Source organism: Haliotis cracherodii, unplaced genomic scaffold, assembly GCF_022045235.1.
Source record: "Haliotis cracherodii isolate W230 unplaced genomic scaffold, xgHalCrac1.p SCAF_11, whole genome shotgun sequence".
NCBI lineage: Eukaryota > Metazoa > Mollusca > Gastropoda > Lepetellida > Haliotidae > Haliotis > Haliotis cracherodii.
In genome coordinates this window covers 22,819,809-22,840,511 of record NW_027266266.1, presented here as the reverse complement: position 1 = coordinate 22,840,511, position 20,703 = coordinate 22,819,809, and the positions used below count along the sequence as shown (strand labels likewise).

At 40.1% G+C, this 20,703-nt stretch overlaps 1 protein-coding gene and 1 pseudogene across 1 annotated transcript in view; both read right to left on the bottom strand.

Annotated features, from left to right (window-relative positions):
• The window catches only part of LOC139455584 (DNA excision repair protein ERCC-6-like), a 57,799-nt gene extending 50,651 nt beyond the window's left edge, over window positions 1–7,148 (bottom strand). The window contains exons 1-3 of the mRNA XM_071237134.1: window positions 7,008–7,148; window positions 3,968–4,206; window positions 1,811–1,998 (exon numbers count right to left, since the gene is read on the bottom strand). Coding sequence (XP_071093235.1) covers window positions 1,811–1,998; window positions 3,968–4,206; window positions 7,008–7,080 — 500 coding nt within the window. The 5' untranslated portion in view covers window positions 7,081–7,148. The remainder of the gene's footprint in view (window positions 1–1,810; window positions 1,999–3,967; window positions 4,207–7,007) is intronic.
• Window positions 7,149–14,240: 7,092 nt separating this feature from the next.
• On the bottom strand, window positions 14,241–16,979 carry LOC139455583 (uncharacterized; annotated as a pseudogene).
• Window positions 16,980–20,703: the final 3,724 nt, after the last annotated feature.

The following is a 20,703-nucleotide window of genomic DNA, read 5'->3' as shown; positions in this document are numbered from 1 at the left end:
AAAATAATCAAAATAACGAGAAAAAACTCTAATGAATAATAATCAAAAGCAACAAAAAATTTCTGAAATAGAATTTTTTATAAATAAACTTGGAATAATCAGATAATAAGAAAATAATAGAAATTATGGGATAATATTCGAAGTAACTAGAAAACTAGAAAGTGTTTTTACTCGTAAAAACATATGTCTCCCCCCACTCCCCTAACCCCCATTCATTCGTTTACTTCACGTTAAACCCCATCTCTTCATTCCCACCCTCCATTACTAAATAACAGAGACAAAAATAGAACTCCTAGAAATTTCAAACAACTAATGGGCACCACTTCAGTGCTGGGTTAATATGTTACAACTTCATGAAATAATATTGAACAGTTTTTGAGTTATGGTCAGGAAACAAAGCTTACCCCCATTCAGAGTCTATGTTCATCTTATCTCCATGGAAACGAGAAAAAATAAAAATGTCAAAAATCTCTAAATAGCAAAAGCCACCACTTCAGTGCTGGGTTAATGTGTATACGAAGTTTCGCAAAAAAATATTAAAAGGTTTCCGAGTTATGGTCCGGAAACCAAGCTTACCCCCATTCAGAGTAAATGTTCAAGTTATCTCCATGGAAACGAGAAAAAATAAAAATGTCAAAAATCTCTAAATAGCAAAAGGTACCACTTCAGTGCTGGGTTAATGTGTATACAAAGTTTCGCGAAAAAATATTAAACGGTTTCCGAGTTATGGTCCGGAAACCAAGCTTACCCCCATTCAGAGTCTATGTTCAAGTTATCTCCATGGAAACGAGAAAAAATAAAAATGTCAAAAATCTCTAAATAGCAAAAGGCACCACTTCAGTGCTGGGTTAATGTGTATACAAAGTTTCGCGAAAAAATATTAAACGGTTTCTGAGTTATGGTCCGGAAACGGTGGGAACGCCAACGCCGACGCCGACGGGAACCGTGCCAAAAACAATATGTCTCCCTTCATTCTGGGGGAGACATAATAACCGAAAAGAAAATATATAATCAAAGTAACAAGAAAAAACTCATCAAAGTTTCAAAAACATAAACAAATGATTGAAATAAGAAGAAACATTGAACATGTTGAAAAAAGAATTATGCTACCAAAGTGACACCATAAGGTGCTCGTACTAGGCTGGGTTTCCTGAAACACAAGTAATACAACACTTTCACAGAGCTACAGATAAGCTGTGTATTTGCGTAAAAATACCCCTTAAAACTATTCAAAACTCAGATACTTTCAATAACCTTGCGTTCACCAATGCATGCATTAAATGGAAAACTCAATTGTTTGAAAACAGAACGCGTAAATACCCAATGAAGGTTTTTCAGCATGCGTACAACAGTGCTAATTTCCTAAACACAATTACGAGCTAATTTACTTTCTGAGTCAAGCCTATATTTAGGACCGTTTCATTTGTTTTTTAAATCTCAAAATGCTTACTCATTTTGCGAAAAACCCAATAGAAAGTGATGAATAGATGAGTGAAAAAATATTGGTTACCCAATGAAAAATGCAATAGCCCAATTAAAATAGAAACCTTCGAGTAAAAACTCAATTTGTAAACGATCTAGTGCCTTTAGGCAGCATGGATTGAATACTCCCCAGGGAGTTGAAAATAATAAATGGAATTCATACAGATCCACTGATCTTGCTGATCTGGGAACAACTATATAAACTGCATTTGAGCAGAGATGAGTGGGTAATTGCAGTATTTAAATGTATAATATGAAAAGTATAATCATAATAATTTATTTTGGGCCTCAAGAATCGCAAACCCATAAGGTTTTAAAATTGGTTTACCCCATGTCATCTCCCAGAATGCCGCCCTTCTTCTTCCTGAAGAGGTCCCAGAACCACAGCAGGCCTTCCTTCTGATGCATGTAGATTCTCTCATAGAACTCCCTGTACAGGTAGAAACCCTCGCCAAGATGTTCCATGGTGCCGTCATCCTCCTCCGAGCTCCCCCCACCATACTGGGCCAGGTAGGCCTGGAAATCAACATGCATGGGAATTAAACTAAGTGTCCTTGGCAGTCAATTTGGAAGAAAATCGGTAATTTGTCAGTGAAATACAAGCCTACAAAGCCATAACATTCAGAGCTCCATATAACGTTTCGAGCAATTGAGTTTTCACTCGAAGGTTTCTTTTTTAATTGTGTTATTTCATTTTTCATTGGGTAACCAATATTTTTTCACTCATCTATTCATCACTCTATTGGCTTTTTCCCAAAATGAGTAAGCATTTTGTGATTTAAAAAAAAAAAGGTTCTAAATATTGGCTTGAATCAGAGAGTAAATTAGCTTGTAATTGTTTCAGGAATTAGCTCCCATGTACACATGCTGAAAATGCTTCATTGGGTATTTACACATTCTGTTTCCAAACAATTGAGTTTTTCATTTAATGCATGCATTTCTGTACGCAAGTTAACTAAAAGTAATTTGGTTTTGAATAGTTTTTTTTTTTTTTTTTTTTGGGGGGGGGGGGGGGTTATTTTATGCAAATATGCAGCTTACCTGTAGCTCTGACATTAGAAATTACTGGGTCTAGGCCTGTTACCCCTCCCACCCAACCCCAAAGTCATCTGTCTCCCCCAACACCAATGTCATTTCTCACCCTACCCCAATGTCATTTCTCCCCCCACCCCAAATGCCATCTCTCCCCCACCCCAATGTCATCTGCCTCCCCCAACACCAATGTCATCTGTCTCCCCCTACCCCAATGTCATCTGTCTCCCCCCACCCCAATGTCATCTCTCCCCCCCCACCCCAATGTCATCTGTCTCCCCCACCCCAATGTCATCTGTCTCCCCCCACCCCAATGTCATCTGTCTCCCCACCCCAATGTCATCTGTCTCCCCCACCCCAATGTCATCTGTCTCCCCACTCCAATGTCATCTGTCTCCCCCACCCCAATGTCATCTGTCTCCCCCACCCCAATGTCATCTTTCTCCCCACTCCAATGTCATCTGTCTCCCCACTCCAATGTCATCTGTCTCCCCCACCCCAATGTCATCTGTCTCCCTCCACCCTCCATCCACCAATGGACCACAAAGAAAGGTCAACATGTTCTCATTTCAGTATTTCATAATTTCATAAAATAACAATTAATACTTTATCAATGATAATTGATTTCAGAAGTTAATGTAACAATTCATTCTTATCAGCGATACATATTTTCCATTACTGAGTGAGAAGCCTGTGTATTGATATTTACTGGTCCAATTTCAGATGAGTGAGAACCCACTAATTGATTTGTTATTCTAAGTAAACCATGTTATTTTGTACGAATGAGAAGCCAGCGTCCTGGGGGGACTAGGATGGGGGGAGGGGTTGGTTGGTCACGGGAGAAATAGGCCTGATACCATTGTTACTTTTCATCATTTGGGAAATCAAAAAATGGAAATTTTACTGACATGAACTGGTGCCAAATATGGTGCCAAATATCAGCCCATGAGCAGGTCCACATAAATGCCTTTAAAGCAGGAACTAATTACATTCCCTACCAAACAGCGTACATATAATCAAATAGAATTAAAAAAGGAATTCTTATCATGCCTAACTGATGCATGGCTTTGATGTTATATATCTTCCTAAAAGAAGTACATTGAATAAAGCTGGACATGCCTTTATCTGTTCATGATGAATGTTTTGTAAATGATATCATTTCTGTACTGTTGTCATTTAAGTTAATTAAATGTTAAAACTGACAACTGATCAAAAATAATCTTAAAAAGTTACCTGAATTTTAACTCTATTTGTTAAACATGATGAAGGAACCTCCCCATTCTTGAAAACCCCATAAAACAGGACCTTGGTGCAACATTATGTATCTAGAGGCTGTGATACAGTTACCATAGTAACCATTTCAATATATAATCAAGCAATTTTAAATTCAAATCACACACCCAACGCCCGACTTCAGTTTAACATGCTCATGATACAAATTTCCAATCACTACCTCCATTTTCTTGATCCGTTTTGCCAACTTCTCTGTGTAATGAATCTTCAGTGCCCGCTTGTTGAACTCCAGGGCTCTCTCGACCTGGCCGTGAGAAGCCAGCTTCTTGGCCCTGGTGACCAGTTTGTTGAACATGACCTGCTCATCCACCTGGTGGTCACCGTCGGAACTTGAGGGGTGGCTGTCTTTCCTCGGTGGTTTACTGGACGTAGGGGATTCATGCCGCAAATTCTGAACTTCTGTGGATGTCATGAAAATAATAATAAAATTATTATTATTGGTTGCTAATAGATTATCAAAATGTAAATGACAGGCGGACATGAGATTTGTAATCTACTGATAAGGGCGAAGGGACTATGATGGCTGGAATGACCTCTTTGTGTGATACACAGTGGGAGCTTGCTTCTGCTGCCTGTCTCCCAATCTCAAGCATCTCCCCACTGCCTGCTATTAGCCTTGCTCCTTGTATTGAATAAGTCCAAGGGTGTAAAGTCGTTCTTTCCTTATAATAGGCAAGTCTAGATAAGCGGTCAGTCTGAGGATGCAAGTCTTTTATAGGACAACATATCATTATTTATATAATCTAGAAATTATTATTTAAAAAAGATCGATTGTTGCTTTAGAGACTTGTGAAAGTCTGTTTCTCTAGCCTATTTGCCTCTTTGGTATGGAAAACAAGGAAAAACTCACAATACACTATAAACACTATATACATGTCACTATGTCACCGAGTCAGTATCATGTAGTCAATCACCAACAGACAATATGTACTTTCACATAATTCTATATAATTATAGATAGCAGGGGAAAGTGTAACAAGTACAAAAAATGTATAATGCTAGCTGTTCGGAGTGGGTTTTTTATACGAATGATCAATTGTGCCAAGGTATTTTTTTGCTACTTATACCATTTCTGTTGTGATAAATATACATAAACATAAATAGTATAATACACATCTTTCATAACTCGAAATTCGAGATAAAAAATCAACTTTCATATATGGAAAAACTATACACAAGGTACTGGTGGGTTATAGCCAACAAGGGAGGCTGAAATGATGAGCGATATGTTGCAAAGAAAATGAATGTTGGTGGAGGAGAATGGGCAGTAACCCACAGAAGAGAGATAATGCCACTCTGTATCTTGATGAAGACAAGATGTTTATACCCCAACATAGAGGGGCAACCATACCTTGGACATCAGTGGGAATAGGACGACATTTATTCCAACGAATAATACCTATAATGTTCAATATCATTAAAATCAGATCTTAGTTTTCGCTTCCGCTAAACAAAGATCTGAGGACATCCCATTACAGGTCACATCAGAACGACCTTTAGCGAATTTTGACCGACCAATGAAATGACTGACAAGAAATCGACATTAGCCAATCAGAAGGCAGCTTTCTCAAGCTTTACGACACTAGTTTCAAACTGGCAACTACGCTTCGAAACGTGTTCTCGATTAAAAAATTTAAAACTGATAAGAACGACATTCTGGAATGACTTATAGATGGCCTAGATTGTATGGATATAGTCATAAAACCTGTAACTGTCGTTTGGAATACCCCGTGTTAAATATTTCGTGGTTGCATGATTAGAAATCACATTCCGACTGTCACTTTCATGATCTGGTAAGCGACGCTCTGATTGGTTGGATGAAAGGTCGTTCTGACGTGACCCGTAATGGGATGTCCTCAGATCTTTGTTTAGCGATAACGAGAACTAAGATCTGATTTCAATGAGATTGTGTAATGTTCAACAAGTAAGATTATGTTTGTTGGTTGTTTAACGCCACACTCAGCAATATTACAGCTATATGACGGCTGTCTGTAAATAATCGAGTCTGGACCAGACAATCCAGTGATTGACATCAGGAGCATCGATCCACGCAATTGAGATCGATGACATGCATCAACCAAGTCAGCAAGCCTGGCCCCTCGATCCCGTTAGTCATCTCTTACGAAAAGCATATAGTCGCCTTTTACAGCAAGGATGGGTTGCTGAAGACCTATTCTACCCAGGATCTTCACACTAAATAGCAATTGTATATAATTATGCTTGTAAATGAATATGATTTCATCAGCCTGTTTTATTATTTTTTAAATTATTATGTACAGATTAAAATACATAATGCAGCCAAGAGGGTTTGGGTGATCCTGGCACAGTCAGGCTGGTTAGGCTCATCATCAGCTCAGGGCCCTTGCCCCCTCTACACGCAGCCCAGACAGTGAATGGGACTTCTCCCAGGAAGAACTGCCTTGTAAAACCAACCCAGAACTTTTCGGAGAATGTGAAGACTCCCCAACACTGCAGCCTTCTGCATTACCCAGAATGTCAGAAGGGCTGTATTCCTGGTTTCAAACCCGGGTACTCTCCCGATCAGTCAACAGATTGGGAGGTACCAAACCTAAGGGACCAAGAACAATGGGGAGTCGGACAACTTGGTACTTGGGATGTAAGTGAGGTCTGCATATTTGCCATGTTTTTCCTCAATCTTGTCAATCACATTAATGTCAAAAGGTACAGAATATTCAATGATATAAATGATTTCATTGGATTTATCAAAAGGACAATTATCATTATTGTATCAGCAGATAATAGCCAAATAAACCCGTGTGTAGACTTTGCCTAGTTGGCCTGATTAGACATCCTGTTTTGATAGTTGAACATCTGGTACATAGCAGAGTATTGGCAAGGTCATTTGTTGGACAGTTAACATGGTAAGAGACCTTATCAGATGAAAGTCCTGACAGGGGCAGTGTGCCTGCCAGTTGGTTTCCCAGGGAAACTAATTCCACCGTTCACGGTCTTTAGAGGCCTGATATCTAGCCTAGCTGGATGTATCGTATAAAATAATCATCGTTATCTGAATTCATAGTGATTTTACAGCTTGATTATATAAACCATCGAATGACTGTTATGGACCACAACAATCTTTTTTTCTCAGACATATCAAAAGAATGTAAAAGTATGCAAACCCCACCCAAACTTTGCCAGAGTGACGATTGACACCGCCACATATTGCCATTGTTGCACACCTTTGAATGGTCTCTTATCACTGATAGTGATGCCACCAAACTGCCTCTCCGTATTTTCAAAATCAGAATCCATAATGATTGAATCTGTATCTTCAATGACAGTCAAATCAAACCAATAAACACATGTCGATGATATCCTGCCTTTCGAAAAGTGCGCCAATAAACAGGAAGTTCTATGTAGCTTCGCTTTGCAGTTACCCCCCTTTAACAAACTCCCTGCACAGTCTAATAACATTGCGTTGCGTGGAGCGTTCACAACACCATATTTTCATCAAGGAACCCACGTGTATTAAGTTGGGCTGGGACGGGTAACTCGGGTACTCGGGTCGGATGGATACTGAGTATGCCCCGGGTACCCACAAGACTACCCGGACCCGTGGTGTTATGTGACATATTGTTTAATGATTAAAAAAATATAGAACTCTATGGTTACAGTACAATTCACTAATGTTCGCATTTCTTTCTGACTAAGACATTGCTTCTGACCTTTATAGGTTTGAATAACAATAATACTTCAGTTAACTTCAGTGTATGCATGACCAGATCGTTTTATACATATATTTAAATACATTTGACCAGGGCTACGCTCAAACTATTTCCTATTGGACATTTTTTACCAAACTCTTGAGACCTAGTTGTAGTGGGTACCCAGGTAGGGTCGGGTAATAGCGGGGTGGGTACCCGGGTAGTAAATTTGGACTCGTCTCAGCCCTAGTATTAAGAAACCATTAACTAAATATAAGCATCCTGGGACTGAGAAGGGGATGAGAGTGGAATGAGGGTTCATGATTGGTTTATGAAAGTATGTCTATGACTCTAAATTGGGAGTCTCTAGCAGGGACTAGCTGTGTTTCCACATGTGCACGCGCCCCGTTTGTCAGACAGCTTAAAACCACATAGGTATGGACAATTTGATCACCACACTAGTTGGTCAGAGAGGGTCACCGGAGACTTTGACAATCTCTAGGAGAAGGTCATAAAAAAGCAGTACACGTATTTTGGGAGGGTCATGACCAAATGGACATTTGATGATAAACTATAAAGCGTAATGCATTTTGTCTTTTCGGGTAGGGTCCTAATGAAAATATACATGGAAATGGGGATGGTCATCCAAAATGCTGACAACCATTTTTGATTCACCTGATGAAGGAGTAAACATATACTCCGAAACGTTGTGTTCCTCGTAATAAAGAAGTTGACATCCATATATTCTCTTCCTTATGTGAATCACTTCTAAATGCCTTTCAAAGACCTGACTTATTAACTTATATTAAAAAACTAAAAATCATAATTGAGTTACTGTGATCATGTCCTTATCTATAGTATTGCTATTTTGTAGAGGAACATATTTCGAAACTTGATTAGAAGATAAGTGTACGTGCTGAAGAGGGACCCGTATACAGTTTCTTAAAATTCCAGGTACACAACCTAGTCTTGTCATGGGAGGCGAATAAAATGATAGGGTTGATTGTCAGGATCACTGACTTGGTTGATACATATGTCATCGTATCCCAATTGAGTTGATCGGTGTGTTCATGATATCAATCACTGGTTTGTCTGGTCCAGATTCGAATAATTTACAGACTGCCGTCATAAAGCTGGAATATAAATTGCCGAGTGAGACGTTTAGCAACAAACTTCCACTAATCACTCAAAACAAAAGTGGTTTCAAGAAGGGAAGAGAATAAGTGAATGTCAACTTCTTTATTACGAGGACACAACGTTTCGAAGTATATACTTAGAAATGGTTTGTAAAATAATCTATCGGTATGATGGGAAAAATATATTTCAAGTTCCTTTTTTTAATTTGGCATTCTTGAGCAATGTGAAATGTTTTTTAGCCTTTACACTGGAACAAAGCCGCACAATATGCTTGGAGTACCTTCTTCATTTTAGAGTAGCCATTCACGGGTCACTGAGCAGGTATATTTAGTCTGGGCAAGACAGTAACACAATTTGTGATTTTTTAAAGGTATGATTATGAGACTAGGCGTTAATATTATAAAGTTTCCCCAAAGAAAACATTTCCGATTGTTAGGTTCGGCGGATCCGTAGATCAATTATTGAAAATAATCCGCCCAATTATTTAACCCTCTCGGACGTTCTACTGAAACAATTGGTAGACCAAGCCTGTAAACGCAGCTTCTACCATATTTAACCTGTTGGAAAACGGTTTATATGACAAATGGTGTAGAACACTGTTTGTTTAATATTCATAATACCAAACCCTTTTCTATAGTGGATGGGCGAGATGAGTTTAACGCCTCTGTGTAATATCAGTTATATCACGGCGTGTCGGATTGATATTGTAGGAAAGCCGGAAGTGAAGCAGGTCCGACGTACCGCTTTGTTTTGGTGAAACCCACGAGCACGGGTATGATGTTGTGAGTGAGTGAGTGAGTGAGTGAGTGAGTGAGTTGGATTTAAACGTTAATTGACCGTATTTCAGTTATATCACGGTGTGTCAGATTGATATTGTAGGAAAGCCTGAAGTGAAGCAGGTCCGACATACCGCTTTGTTTTGGTGAAACCAACGAGCACGGGTATGATGTTGTGAGTGAGTGAGTGAGTGAGTGAGTGAGTTGGATTTAAACGTTAACTGACCGTATTTCAATTATATCACGGTGTGTCAGATTGATATTGTAGGAAAGCCGGAAGTGAAGCAGGTCCGACGTACCGCTTTGTTTTGGTGAAACCCACGAGCACGGGTATGATGTTGTGAGTGAGTGAGTGAGTTGGATTTAAACGTTAATTGACCGTATTTCAGTTATATCACGGTGAGTCAGATTGATATTGTAGGAAAGCCTGACGTGAAGCAGGTCCGACGAACCGCTTTGTTTTGGTGAAACCAACGAGCACGGGTATGATGTTGTGAGTGAGTGAGTGAGTGAGTGAGTTGGATTTAAACGTTAATTGACCGTATTTCAGTTATATCACGGTGTGTCAGATTGATATTGTAGGAAAGCCTGAAGTGAAGCAGGTCCGACGTACCGCTTTGTTTTGGTGAAACCAACGAGCACGGGTATGATGCCGGCGACTGTGGCTAGCAAACCAGGTATGTCGTCATGGAACCATTCTATGACGTCATTCTATTGTTCCTGTCTATGACGTCATTGGATTGGGCGATATGTCTCTAAGGGCGATAACCCTCTATTGGTGAAGATTTTGCGCTACGAAAGAGACAGAGACGGATAGCGAGTGAGAGATAGAGAGATAGAGTGAGACAGACAGAGAGAGAGAGAGAGGGGGGGGGGGACGTATGATAAGAGTAACCTTTCATTTTGAGTACATTCTGTTATTTATCTAACAGTGTTGATACTTATCACATTAATGATTCTTAAATCTAAATAGCGTACATTAATCCACTCGGGTGGGTTATTCTATTTATTACCCATTATCATATTAAAGACGTTTCAAGGGGGAAAACACCCTGTCGCCGATCTAAAATCAGCTGTTTTGTATCAATCCGCGTGTGAAAAAACACTGTCCATTCACTCCAATCGCATTACTTATTTAACGTGTTGTTACGCATGAAAAATATAGTTCTGTTGAAGAACTGTAAAGATCACATTATTGCAGTTATATTTCAGTCCGATTTACACAGCGTACACTATCTAGCATTGATAAAGAAGACAAGTTTCCAAAAAGGTTCATCAGGCTTTTTAATCAAGGCTTGTTTTGACAACCAGATCTCGTCACTGACAAGACAGCCCCCGTCGTGCATCGGCAGAGACATGCATTTCACACTGAGAAGAGGAAACACGGAAAACCTGTCAATTTTTTTATGTGTCATTAGAAAAAAATGCCAAAACCTATAACAACAACATAGACGGAATGTACAAAAGTCTTGTTTGTTAGAGAAAAGTTACGAAAAGAAGGTAAACTTTGAAAAGTACGATTGCTGTCACAGTGTCGGAATGAATGACCCGACTTGACCCAGATATGAGACATCCGAAACAAGGATCGAATGACATGAGAACCGGCGTTACAGTTTAATCCAGGCGAAAAATTTAATGAACATCGTGTGTTATTTGAGACAAATGTGACTGATGGGAAACATGTGGGATTTAAGGAAGACTTGTCAAACGCGCTTGTGGAGTGGAGTTTGCGGGAGTTTGTTGATAATTTGATTAGATTCATCATGGTCGAATACCTGTTGATAAACTAACACGGTATCTGGAGACTTCATGACAAGCTGTCCGCATTCACGGAGTTCAATTAGTTCAATATTGGACGCAGGATCAGCTCGCTGAGGTAAGTTTTCCTTTCCTTGTGTTTTAAATTATTTCAAAACCTCTCCGAGTTCAGCATCGATTTCGCAACCAGATATATGTTGGTAATCTTGTCGCCAAGGCAACACTCTATGCTACACTTGATCTCCTTCAAAGTGGACATTTCGAATTCTGATGTGCATGCTGAAATGATAAATTTGCAAAGAATAATGTTTAGTTGCACCTTTCCTGTGTCATTAACCCTCATAGTCTTATGGTGCCCGGACGTCAGTCAGCCTGCATACCGCTCATCGCCGTACTTTGCTGACATCGCAGTTACAAAAAAACGTATACATTGTACAAAAAAGTGTCACGTTCTTATTTCTTCACACAACGTTACAAAATTCTACGAAATGGTGTATCTTTATCAAGTCTTTCGGAAAGTCTAAATGTTGTTGCAAAATGAATTTGTTTTTATTCTCATGCCATCGTTGAAAGTGTGAGTAGTCTTATTTTTCGTGTTGTTTTTACCTGTATATTTGTGCACCATGTTCATGTCAACTTGTCAGATTTAGTCTTTTTCATTGTGTTTTCATTTTCATTGGCAGTTATCGGTGTCATCATCGTTCACAAGGGCAAACCTGTCTGTATAAAGTCCGGTTTTTGGATTCGGGTGGTCAAAAAATTCGTCAAAAAGCAAGCCCTCTAAGACAGACGCAAACCCGGACTTGGTGGTGTTGATCTTGGCGCACTAGAAACAGTTTCTGGCAACATCATAATCTGAATCTTGGAACTTCAATCTAGCCATATGCAGTTTTGGGAGCACCTTTAGAATATAGTACCATTAGTTCTCGTTAGGACGGTATCTGCCGTAGGTCACTTGTCTAAAGACAACCACCTATATTGTGAGAATCCGTCGGACGCGAACTCGCGACCTTCGGATTGTTAGCCCGACAGCTAACCGACTAAGCTACGTCCACACTGTGATACAAAGTGCAAATTTACCTAGTCATGCCTACGACGTTACGGAACTGAACGAAAAGGGTCGAATAGGTGACGGACACTTACGAAGGTTACAGGTAGGCATGGTGTCTCGTGACTTTAGTCTATCGACACTTACGAATGATCCCGATGCCATTTGGCACACTCGTCCCATTCCGTAATCTACAAGATACCGAGTGGCGAGGAATGATCCGATATGGCGCGAACTGAAAACGGCTCAAGGCGTCAGACGTCAGACGTCGAACTCGCGAGTACGCATGAATGACGTACGTGTTATTTAATAATTCGTCGGGTGGATTTTGTGACAGAAAAGTGTGGTAGGGAACACTGTAAGGATGATGTGGATAATAGTAAGGATCGAGGGAGGCATGTGCATGGATAGTGACGACACAACGGTGAGTTCGCTTTTGAATCAGTACTGAAAAAATGTAGCCGGTGAAAGTGGCTTGTGTGAATGTTTCCAATAGCCAAAGTGTTCGACATAAAACCATTTAATTCTTTTTACTCGATTTTTGTGTGTGAAGAATATTAGGAGAAACTAAACGGGTAGATTTACCGAACCCTAATTATCGTGAAGGGATGATTGATCGTAAAGGGGATCCAAGGGCTAAGGACAGGATTCGGGTAATCTAATAGCCACTAAACGGGTACCTAACCCTAATGATCGTAAAGGGGTGATTGATCGTAAAGGGGATCCAAGGGCTACGGATAGAGTTCGGGGTAACCTACCCTAACACTAGCGATAATTGGATGTGTTCAGCGCCAAATAATATCCCTAATAAACTAGATCTACATTCTTTTGCATAATACTGAAATATATTGAACCAAACAAATGATACATGTATATTAGTTCCCATTTATAACCATTGTAGCCACTTGAATTACGAGATAAACGACATAAAAAATATATTAAAATAAAAGTGCTTTTGTAAACTAGCGCTTGCTATAAAATGCGCCGCCGCAGGCTATATTCAGTAAACACATATTCAAAACTCTCCACAGCGCTTGGCGTATTCAATGACACTTCGTGTAGAGATGGTAGATCACTGGGAGAGCTTATGCAAACTCGATGACCCCTGATGTCACAGGGCATTGTTTCGCCGGTGTGACTGGCAACAAAATACTATAAATTACGCCATTGGGTATTGTCACGTGTTTGAAAAGTTTGTGATAATCAGTGACAGATACTGTATTCTAAGGGTAGGCCACGTTTTGACAACAGACATTAAGTGTGTTCAGAGGTTGAATTATACGAATAACTCTTCATGTCAGTCAGATCTCCGTCCGCTTTAAAGAGGTCATTTACTTTGACAGGTGTCAAACGGCCAGCCATGTTTGTTTACAAACGCTGACGTAGTTTTGGTTTTTACTCTCAATGAAATGAAAATCATGTGAAATAAATGACAAATAATAATGTGAAATCATGTTGTTGATATGAAAGTATGTTCCTTGTCTTAAAAATCTCGAATAAGTGAGTTTGTAGCACGTAAAACATCTGAAGGGAGAGGCATGGCTTTGGGAATGAATGGAATGAGAAAAAAATAGTTTCGTTGTCCAATGAAATTTGATCTTTGTTCAACTGACCAATCAGCTTCTAGAATGACTAATTGCACACTGTGCAAATATCAAAAAGTTATTACACTGCATATTTGAGTCCATATGGGTAATGAACTCTTTTCCTCTGCACTAGTGTGTTACGAATGCATCCAAACCTTTCGTTTGTACTTTGAGGCTGACTTAACTTGCACAGCGAATTGCGGCGGTTAAGGCGACTGTGTCAGTCCTGTTCCTCTCCACCCACGTACCACACCTCCTGAGACATCAAGTAATCTTGACTTCTGAAAGACCGTTTTATTTGTCAGCATTTCCATGGCGAATTCCAACCCTCGTGAAAAAACAACACAATACGCTGGTTTAAGTATTGCGGTGTTATATTCTTGTAAAACGAAATAACAATTAAATAGATAACAACAATATGGAATTTAAAGATAACAAATCACTTCTTAAATGTTATGAGTCATTATCGCCTGTTCCGAACTTGCGTTTGCTTTGCAATAGAAACACCCTTGGTTGATCGGATTGGTTTCTTGGCAGCATTGTGAATTTGCGATTCTTTGGGCAAAACACCACCAGCGATCTTTAAGTTGTTCTGAGTTGTTATAACCTTGACCTTGATTAAGTTGTCCCCCGAGGCGAGGAGGTCCGACTTGGCAGATGAGGCATTGTTTAGACCTTTGTTCTTAGATCGTCCCGTGTAGGGTCTGTGTGCCTTCTTCGGCTGAACTGGAGGAGCCACGGAGGGAAGACTGGGCTGTGTCTTGCCGGGAGTCTGACAGGTCAGAGGAGCAGTGTGGCGCTGGAGGGCAGCCAGTTCATGCTCAGCAAGCTGATGGTGTGACTTCAGCTGCTTCAGCTCTTCCTCCAGCTTTTTCCTCTGTTCCTCCTCTGCCTTCTTCTCCGTCTCCCACATTCCCGCCAGCTCCTCCAGTGTTTTCTTCACTTCCCGGAGCTCAGCCTGCTCCATTGTGAAACTGAGTTTATAGTTATAATAGTCTAGTCGGAACTGTTGTCTTTCAGCCTCGGCCTTCAGCCGCAACTCTCTCTCATGGCTCACTTCTCGCCTCTGTCGCTCATTCTCTTCTAGGAGTTTCTTGTTCTCGTTGAAGAGATGATCAAGAAGGCTGAAGAAGAAATATGTTTAGGATTAGACGATACATACATATATATTCAATCAGAGTTGAGCAATGCTTAGTTATCAATACCACTAAAATATAGATAAAATTATCCCCCACTGTTCCTGGATGGATATAAGGATGTGGTAACTCGTATTTTATCAAGAATAAATATAAACTCGGAGATCTCTTTTAGAATAAATAATAACGATAAAAGGTATATGAGCGTTCACAGTGTTTACCTTTCCTCCATATCTCCAACTTGGGACTTAAAGTCCATATACTGAACTGCGAACATAAAAGAAAAGATTATATACATATATATTTCGAGACCAACTTGTTGACATTGTTGACAACTATGACATTGTTGGGTTGAACGCATTTACAATTTATCTGGCTTACAATATACTAGATTTTACATTGACTGGATCATTGATAAATCTTCTTTTGTATTTATTCCCATCACGGAATTCAAATAAATACATAAATATGTAGAGTCACATTTCCGGCCTCCCGACCTTCATCAGGCACACATTACATGTTTTGGACCTTCCACTGTGTTGTGGAAACCAACAGAGCCAAGGCTTGACTGTATATATTAATTATTACCTTTAGAATACAGTACCACAAACTTTTCAAACACGTGATCATACCCTATGACGTAATTTGTAGTATTTTGTTGCCAGTCACACCGGCGAAACAATGCCCTGTGACGTCAGGGGTCATCGGGTGTGCATAAGCTCCTCCCAGTGATCTATCATCGCTACATTGAAATGCCATTGAATACGCCAAGCAGTGTGGAGAGTTTTGAATATTTGTTTACTAAATGTAGCCTGCGGCAGCGTATTTTATAGCAAGCGCTAGTTTACGAAAGCACTTTTATTTTTTATATATCTTTTTCGTTTTTCTCGTAATTCAAGTGGCTAAAAGGGTTATAAATCGGGACTAATATACATATATTATTTTTTCGGTTCATTATTATGCACAAGAACGCAGTTTATTAGGGATATTATATTGGCGCTGTACACATCCCAATATCGCTAGTGTTAGGGTAGGTTACCCCGAACTCTATCCTTAGCCCTTGGATCCCCTTTACGGTGAATCGCCCCTTTACGATCATTAGGGTTAGGTAAATCTACCCGTACAGTGGCTATTATAGAGTCTATAGCGGCTCCTAATATTCTTCACACAAAAACGTCGAGTAAAAAGTATGAAATGGTTTTGTGTCGAATACTTTGGCTACTGGAAACTGTCCTGGAACATTCACACAAGCCACTTTCACGGGCTACATTTTTTCAGTACTGATTCAAAAGCGAACTCACCGTTGTGTCGTCACTAGTCATGCTTATTCCTCCCTCGTTCCTTACTATTATCCACATCATACTTACAGTGTTCCCTACCACACTTTTCTGTCACAAAAATCACCATATCATTCATGCGTACTCGCGAGTTCGACGTCTGACGTCTGACGCCTGAAGCCGTTTTCAGTTCGCGCCATATCGGCTCATTCCTCACCACTCGGTATCTTGTAGATTACGGAATGGGACGAGTGTGCCAAAAGGCATCGGGATCATTCGTAAGTGTCCGTAGACTAAAGTCACGAGACACCATGCCTACCCGTAACCTTCGTAAGTGTCCGTCACCTATTCGACCCTTTTCGTTCAGTTCCGTGACGTCATAGGCATGACTAGGTAAATTTGCACTAGGTTTTACAGTGTGGACGTAGCTCAGCCGGTTAGCTGTCAGGCTAACAATGCGAATGTCCGCGTCCAACGGAGTCTCACAAAAACTGGTTGCTTGTCTTCACACGTGTGCAGAGATCGTCCTCACGAGAAGTTATGGTACTGTAATCTAAAGGTGCTCCGATTATTTATGTTTGTTTTAATGCAGTGTATTATTAACTCCAACACACACCAAGTGATTTTCTTCTGAAATTCCAATTAAATCAATGTGTTCTAGGAGTATACCAAGTAATGTTCTTTTTCTGTGGGTGTTAGTCTGATTGGGATTTATTCGCCCGCGTTCGTTTCAAGAATGGGCGAGAGAATTTTCCGTGGTCTCGACCTAACTTGAGGATGCAGACTCATCTGGAGAAAATGAAATCTGAATGTGAAACTACAGACCAGCTGCTGGACCGTGGCTACGAGGGTATGATAGTTTCCATAAGAAGCGAACAGGAGACTGTTGTCTAGAACATAATGTAGTGTTCTACAGATACGACGTAACGATCACACTGTACAAAAACCTTCAAATAGCCACATCTTTCCCGCAAGACATTCTGATTCTTTTGTGAACAAATAAAATAGTTCTTACCTTATAAACTTCGGTAAGAGTCGCACTGGGGAAAAGGTACACTCAACTGCAGTAAACTATAAAGTTTCCGACGAGCCGCAAGAATTGTGCGTCTGATAGTTACCATATGCTTACGAATGTGGCTCGCAAACCAGAGACGTCGTCACGGAACCATTCTATGACGTCATCCTATTGTTCTCCTCTATGCCGTCATTGGATGGGCGATTTGTCTCAAAGCGTGATAACTCTCTTTGTATGATGACATTAGCGACTTAGATAAAGAGAAGTTATCTGAAACACGAACGATTGCAAGTTATGTGGGAAAGCAACACGAGAGCAGTGTCTTCCAGACTTTGTCAGCAAGCAATAGCCTTTGACGTCAACTTCAAGACACAAGACACTTCATTGATGAATCAGTTGTCCCATTTCAAAGTGACAATGAGTGTACAAAATGTCCCTTCATTTAAATTAGATTGTTGACAAAAAGTTATTGACTGGAATAAAACTGGTTTTATGAGATAACAATTTGTTGGAACACTCACATCCATTCATTGTGTACCTGGAAACTAGTTAAGCCCATTCTTTATTTCCATATATTAATCCTGTCAATAGAAGGTTTGAGACTGAACAAACGGCCAAATATATTTGTGCAAGAATACAAAGCTAGCTTACTCAATCCTGTCAAATATAATATGGTGAATGTAATTTGTATTATGTCATTTTGGTGATATTGCCGTTATTTATCATCTAATACATCAGATTACCAGAAACCTTATGCATCAAGGTCTAAATAACATTTCAATGAGTTCTTATTAGTGCAGTTTATGGTAAAATGTTATGCACAATCAATGATACAAATGACATTTATTTGGTATTTTAACAACTATTCAACTGCGAAGTCATGCCCCGCTAACTGATGCACAACTTCATTAATAGATGTAGGGGAAAGACAATCGGCCGTAGCCAGGGTCCTAAAATCTCATCTCCAGACCAGGTCGATTGCTTTTGCGGTGACAGGGTAAGGATGTGGGTGGTAAACATATTTGTGTTTTTAAAATATTCCATTTTATATGAATTGTTGATTTCTTAAAGAATATTTGGGGTGATTTTCATGGCAACGTTTTTAATTTTAATAATAGTGTGTTCCTGTTTCTACATTCCTATGCTTTTCTTTAGGTTGATCTCTATTTAAATAGATTTCCTGGACTATATCCATCTCCCCTGTATTTAGTTTGGAAATATATAAGATATTGATCTTATTTAGATAGACATTTATACCACCGATATACCGATACGAAAAAATACTGTATGTTCATGCGTTGTAGGACATATCTTTCGATGCCAAGATACTGCGGAAGCACTTGAAAGATGTGTCGATGCAACGTATTAGTGTTGTAAACAAAAACAAATGTGTTTCGTCAGATACAGGATACAGAGTTACGGTTTTCGAAATAGGTATTTTGTATGGTTGGTTTGTTGTTTAACGCCGCATCCAGCAATATTCCAGCTATATGGCGGCGGTCTGTAAATAATCGAGTCTGGACCAGACAATACAGTGATTGACATCATGAGTATCGATCCACGCAATAGGGATGCGATACCAGTCTGACCACCCGATCCCGTAAGTCGCCTCTTACGACAAGCATGGGTTGCTGAAGACCTATTCTTCCCCTATTTAATGTGGAAATGCACTGATTAAATACAACCAGTTTAATAACTACATATAATCAGAAAGAAATTTAATTTCTCGCCTCGGTGTGTGTGTGTGTGTGAGGTGGTGAGGTGAGGTGAAATGGGGTTCAACGTCGCATCCAAGATTGTTGCACTTATATAGCGACGTGCATGCACGTGTGTGGCTGCTTGTACTAGACCGGACTGATGCCGATTTATAGTGCTAGCCCACTGAAATACCATGCCGCAGTTTAACATGAATACCCCACTCAGACACAGTATACCGACTCCGAGCCGACCAGTCGTTGCATTAACCCCTAAATGCCGAGCGCCAGACATCTAACAGATACCATCTTTTAACGTCTTTTGGTGTGACGCGGCCTGGGATCGAACCCCGGACCTACCGCTCTCCGGGCGGACGCTCTACCACTAGACCACGGAGGCGGTCGTGTGTGTGGATCTAATAACAAATATAGAAGAAATAACAGGCAGATTAAATCAAAGATTGTAAACAGTTTTCCTATTTACGAAAGTATCTGTCCAAAAATGACTAATAGTGTAGTCATTACTGAAAAAGGCCCAAGTGTCAGATAATACAAAGATCGCTTGACTGCCCAGGAGTAGTCTATGAAGCGTCCGTAAAATATGAAAAACACCCGATGTTTTCAGTGTTTGTAGGGTCATCTTGACCTGGGTCAGAAGACTATATTTCAAGTAGATGCCATAAATGTTAATGGCTTATCAAAACGGACTATGAAGGGATTTTCAATTTTTTTTAATAGTTTAAGTAGATTACAAATCTATCCGAGTATACTTTCCGAGCTAATATTACACGCGATCTCTTCAGGCCCGACTTTCGCGGAATTAAGAGACGGGGTCCGAAGTCATTGTGACACCGGCGAGGTTCTCCTGACAGACTTTGAATTGGATGACGTGAGCACAAGGTTTGACTTCATCAAGACGTTTCTTAAAACATAATTAATTTTACGGACAGGGGTAAATGAAAACGCGGGCGGGTTCATAAAAAATAAATAAATAATAATAATAATAATAACATTTTATTTATTTTTTAAATATAAAATAAATAAATTCACAAGCCTTAACAACCCACAGGCTTTTGGAGCTCCGCTTTCTAGAGTACATACATTCGTCACATAGCGACGATTGATCCATCGTTGGGTCCCGAATTGCAAAATAGTTTGGTGCGTTTTCGGAAAAGTCTGCATCACCATGGTTGCAGTGATTGTGATCCACGAAATTGACATCCAGTGATTGACATCATGAGCATCGATCCACGCAATTGGGATACGATGACATGCATCAACCAAGTCAGCGAGCCTGACCACCCGATCCCTTTAGTCGCCTCTTACGACAAGCATAGTCGCTTTTTACGCAAAGCATGGGTTGCTGAAGACCTATTCTACCCCGGATCTTCACGGGTCAGCTAAATTGTAGCTACGGTATGTTTGGGGGAATTTTGACCGGAGACATGCGCGTATCTTAAAGAGTTGATTAAAATTTGGAAGGGACGTTTTAGCAATCTGGATCTTTGGAAGCATTCTCGGTTTTGACGTTGTCCCCACAACGACTCTGGTGTCGCAATGGGGTACATGGTTGACACACCAGGGTTGCGTGCGTGTATTGTTCACTCACTCGTTCAATATATGACGGCACATTACAAACCACAAAAATACGAGTGTAAAGCGCAAGTCACACTACGGACGACACCTTGTTATCTGAGCACGTGTGTCCCTGTTGTCTTAAGAGTTGATTAAAATTTGGAGTGAGTGCAATGTCCTAGCTGACTGTATTCATGTGTATTGAGACGGCGTCAGTGTTTTCTATCAA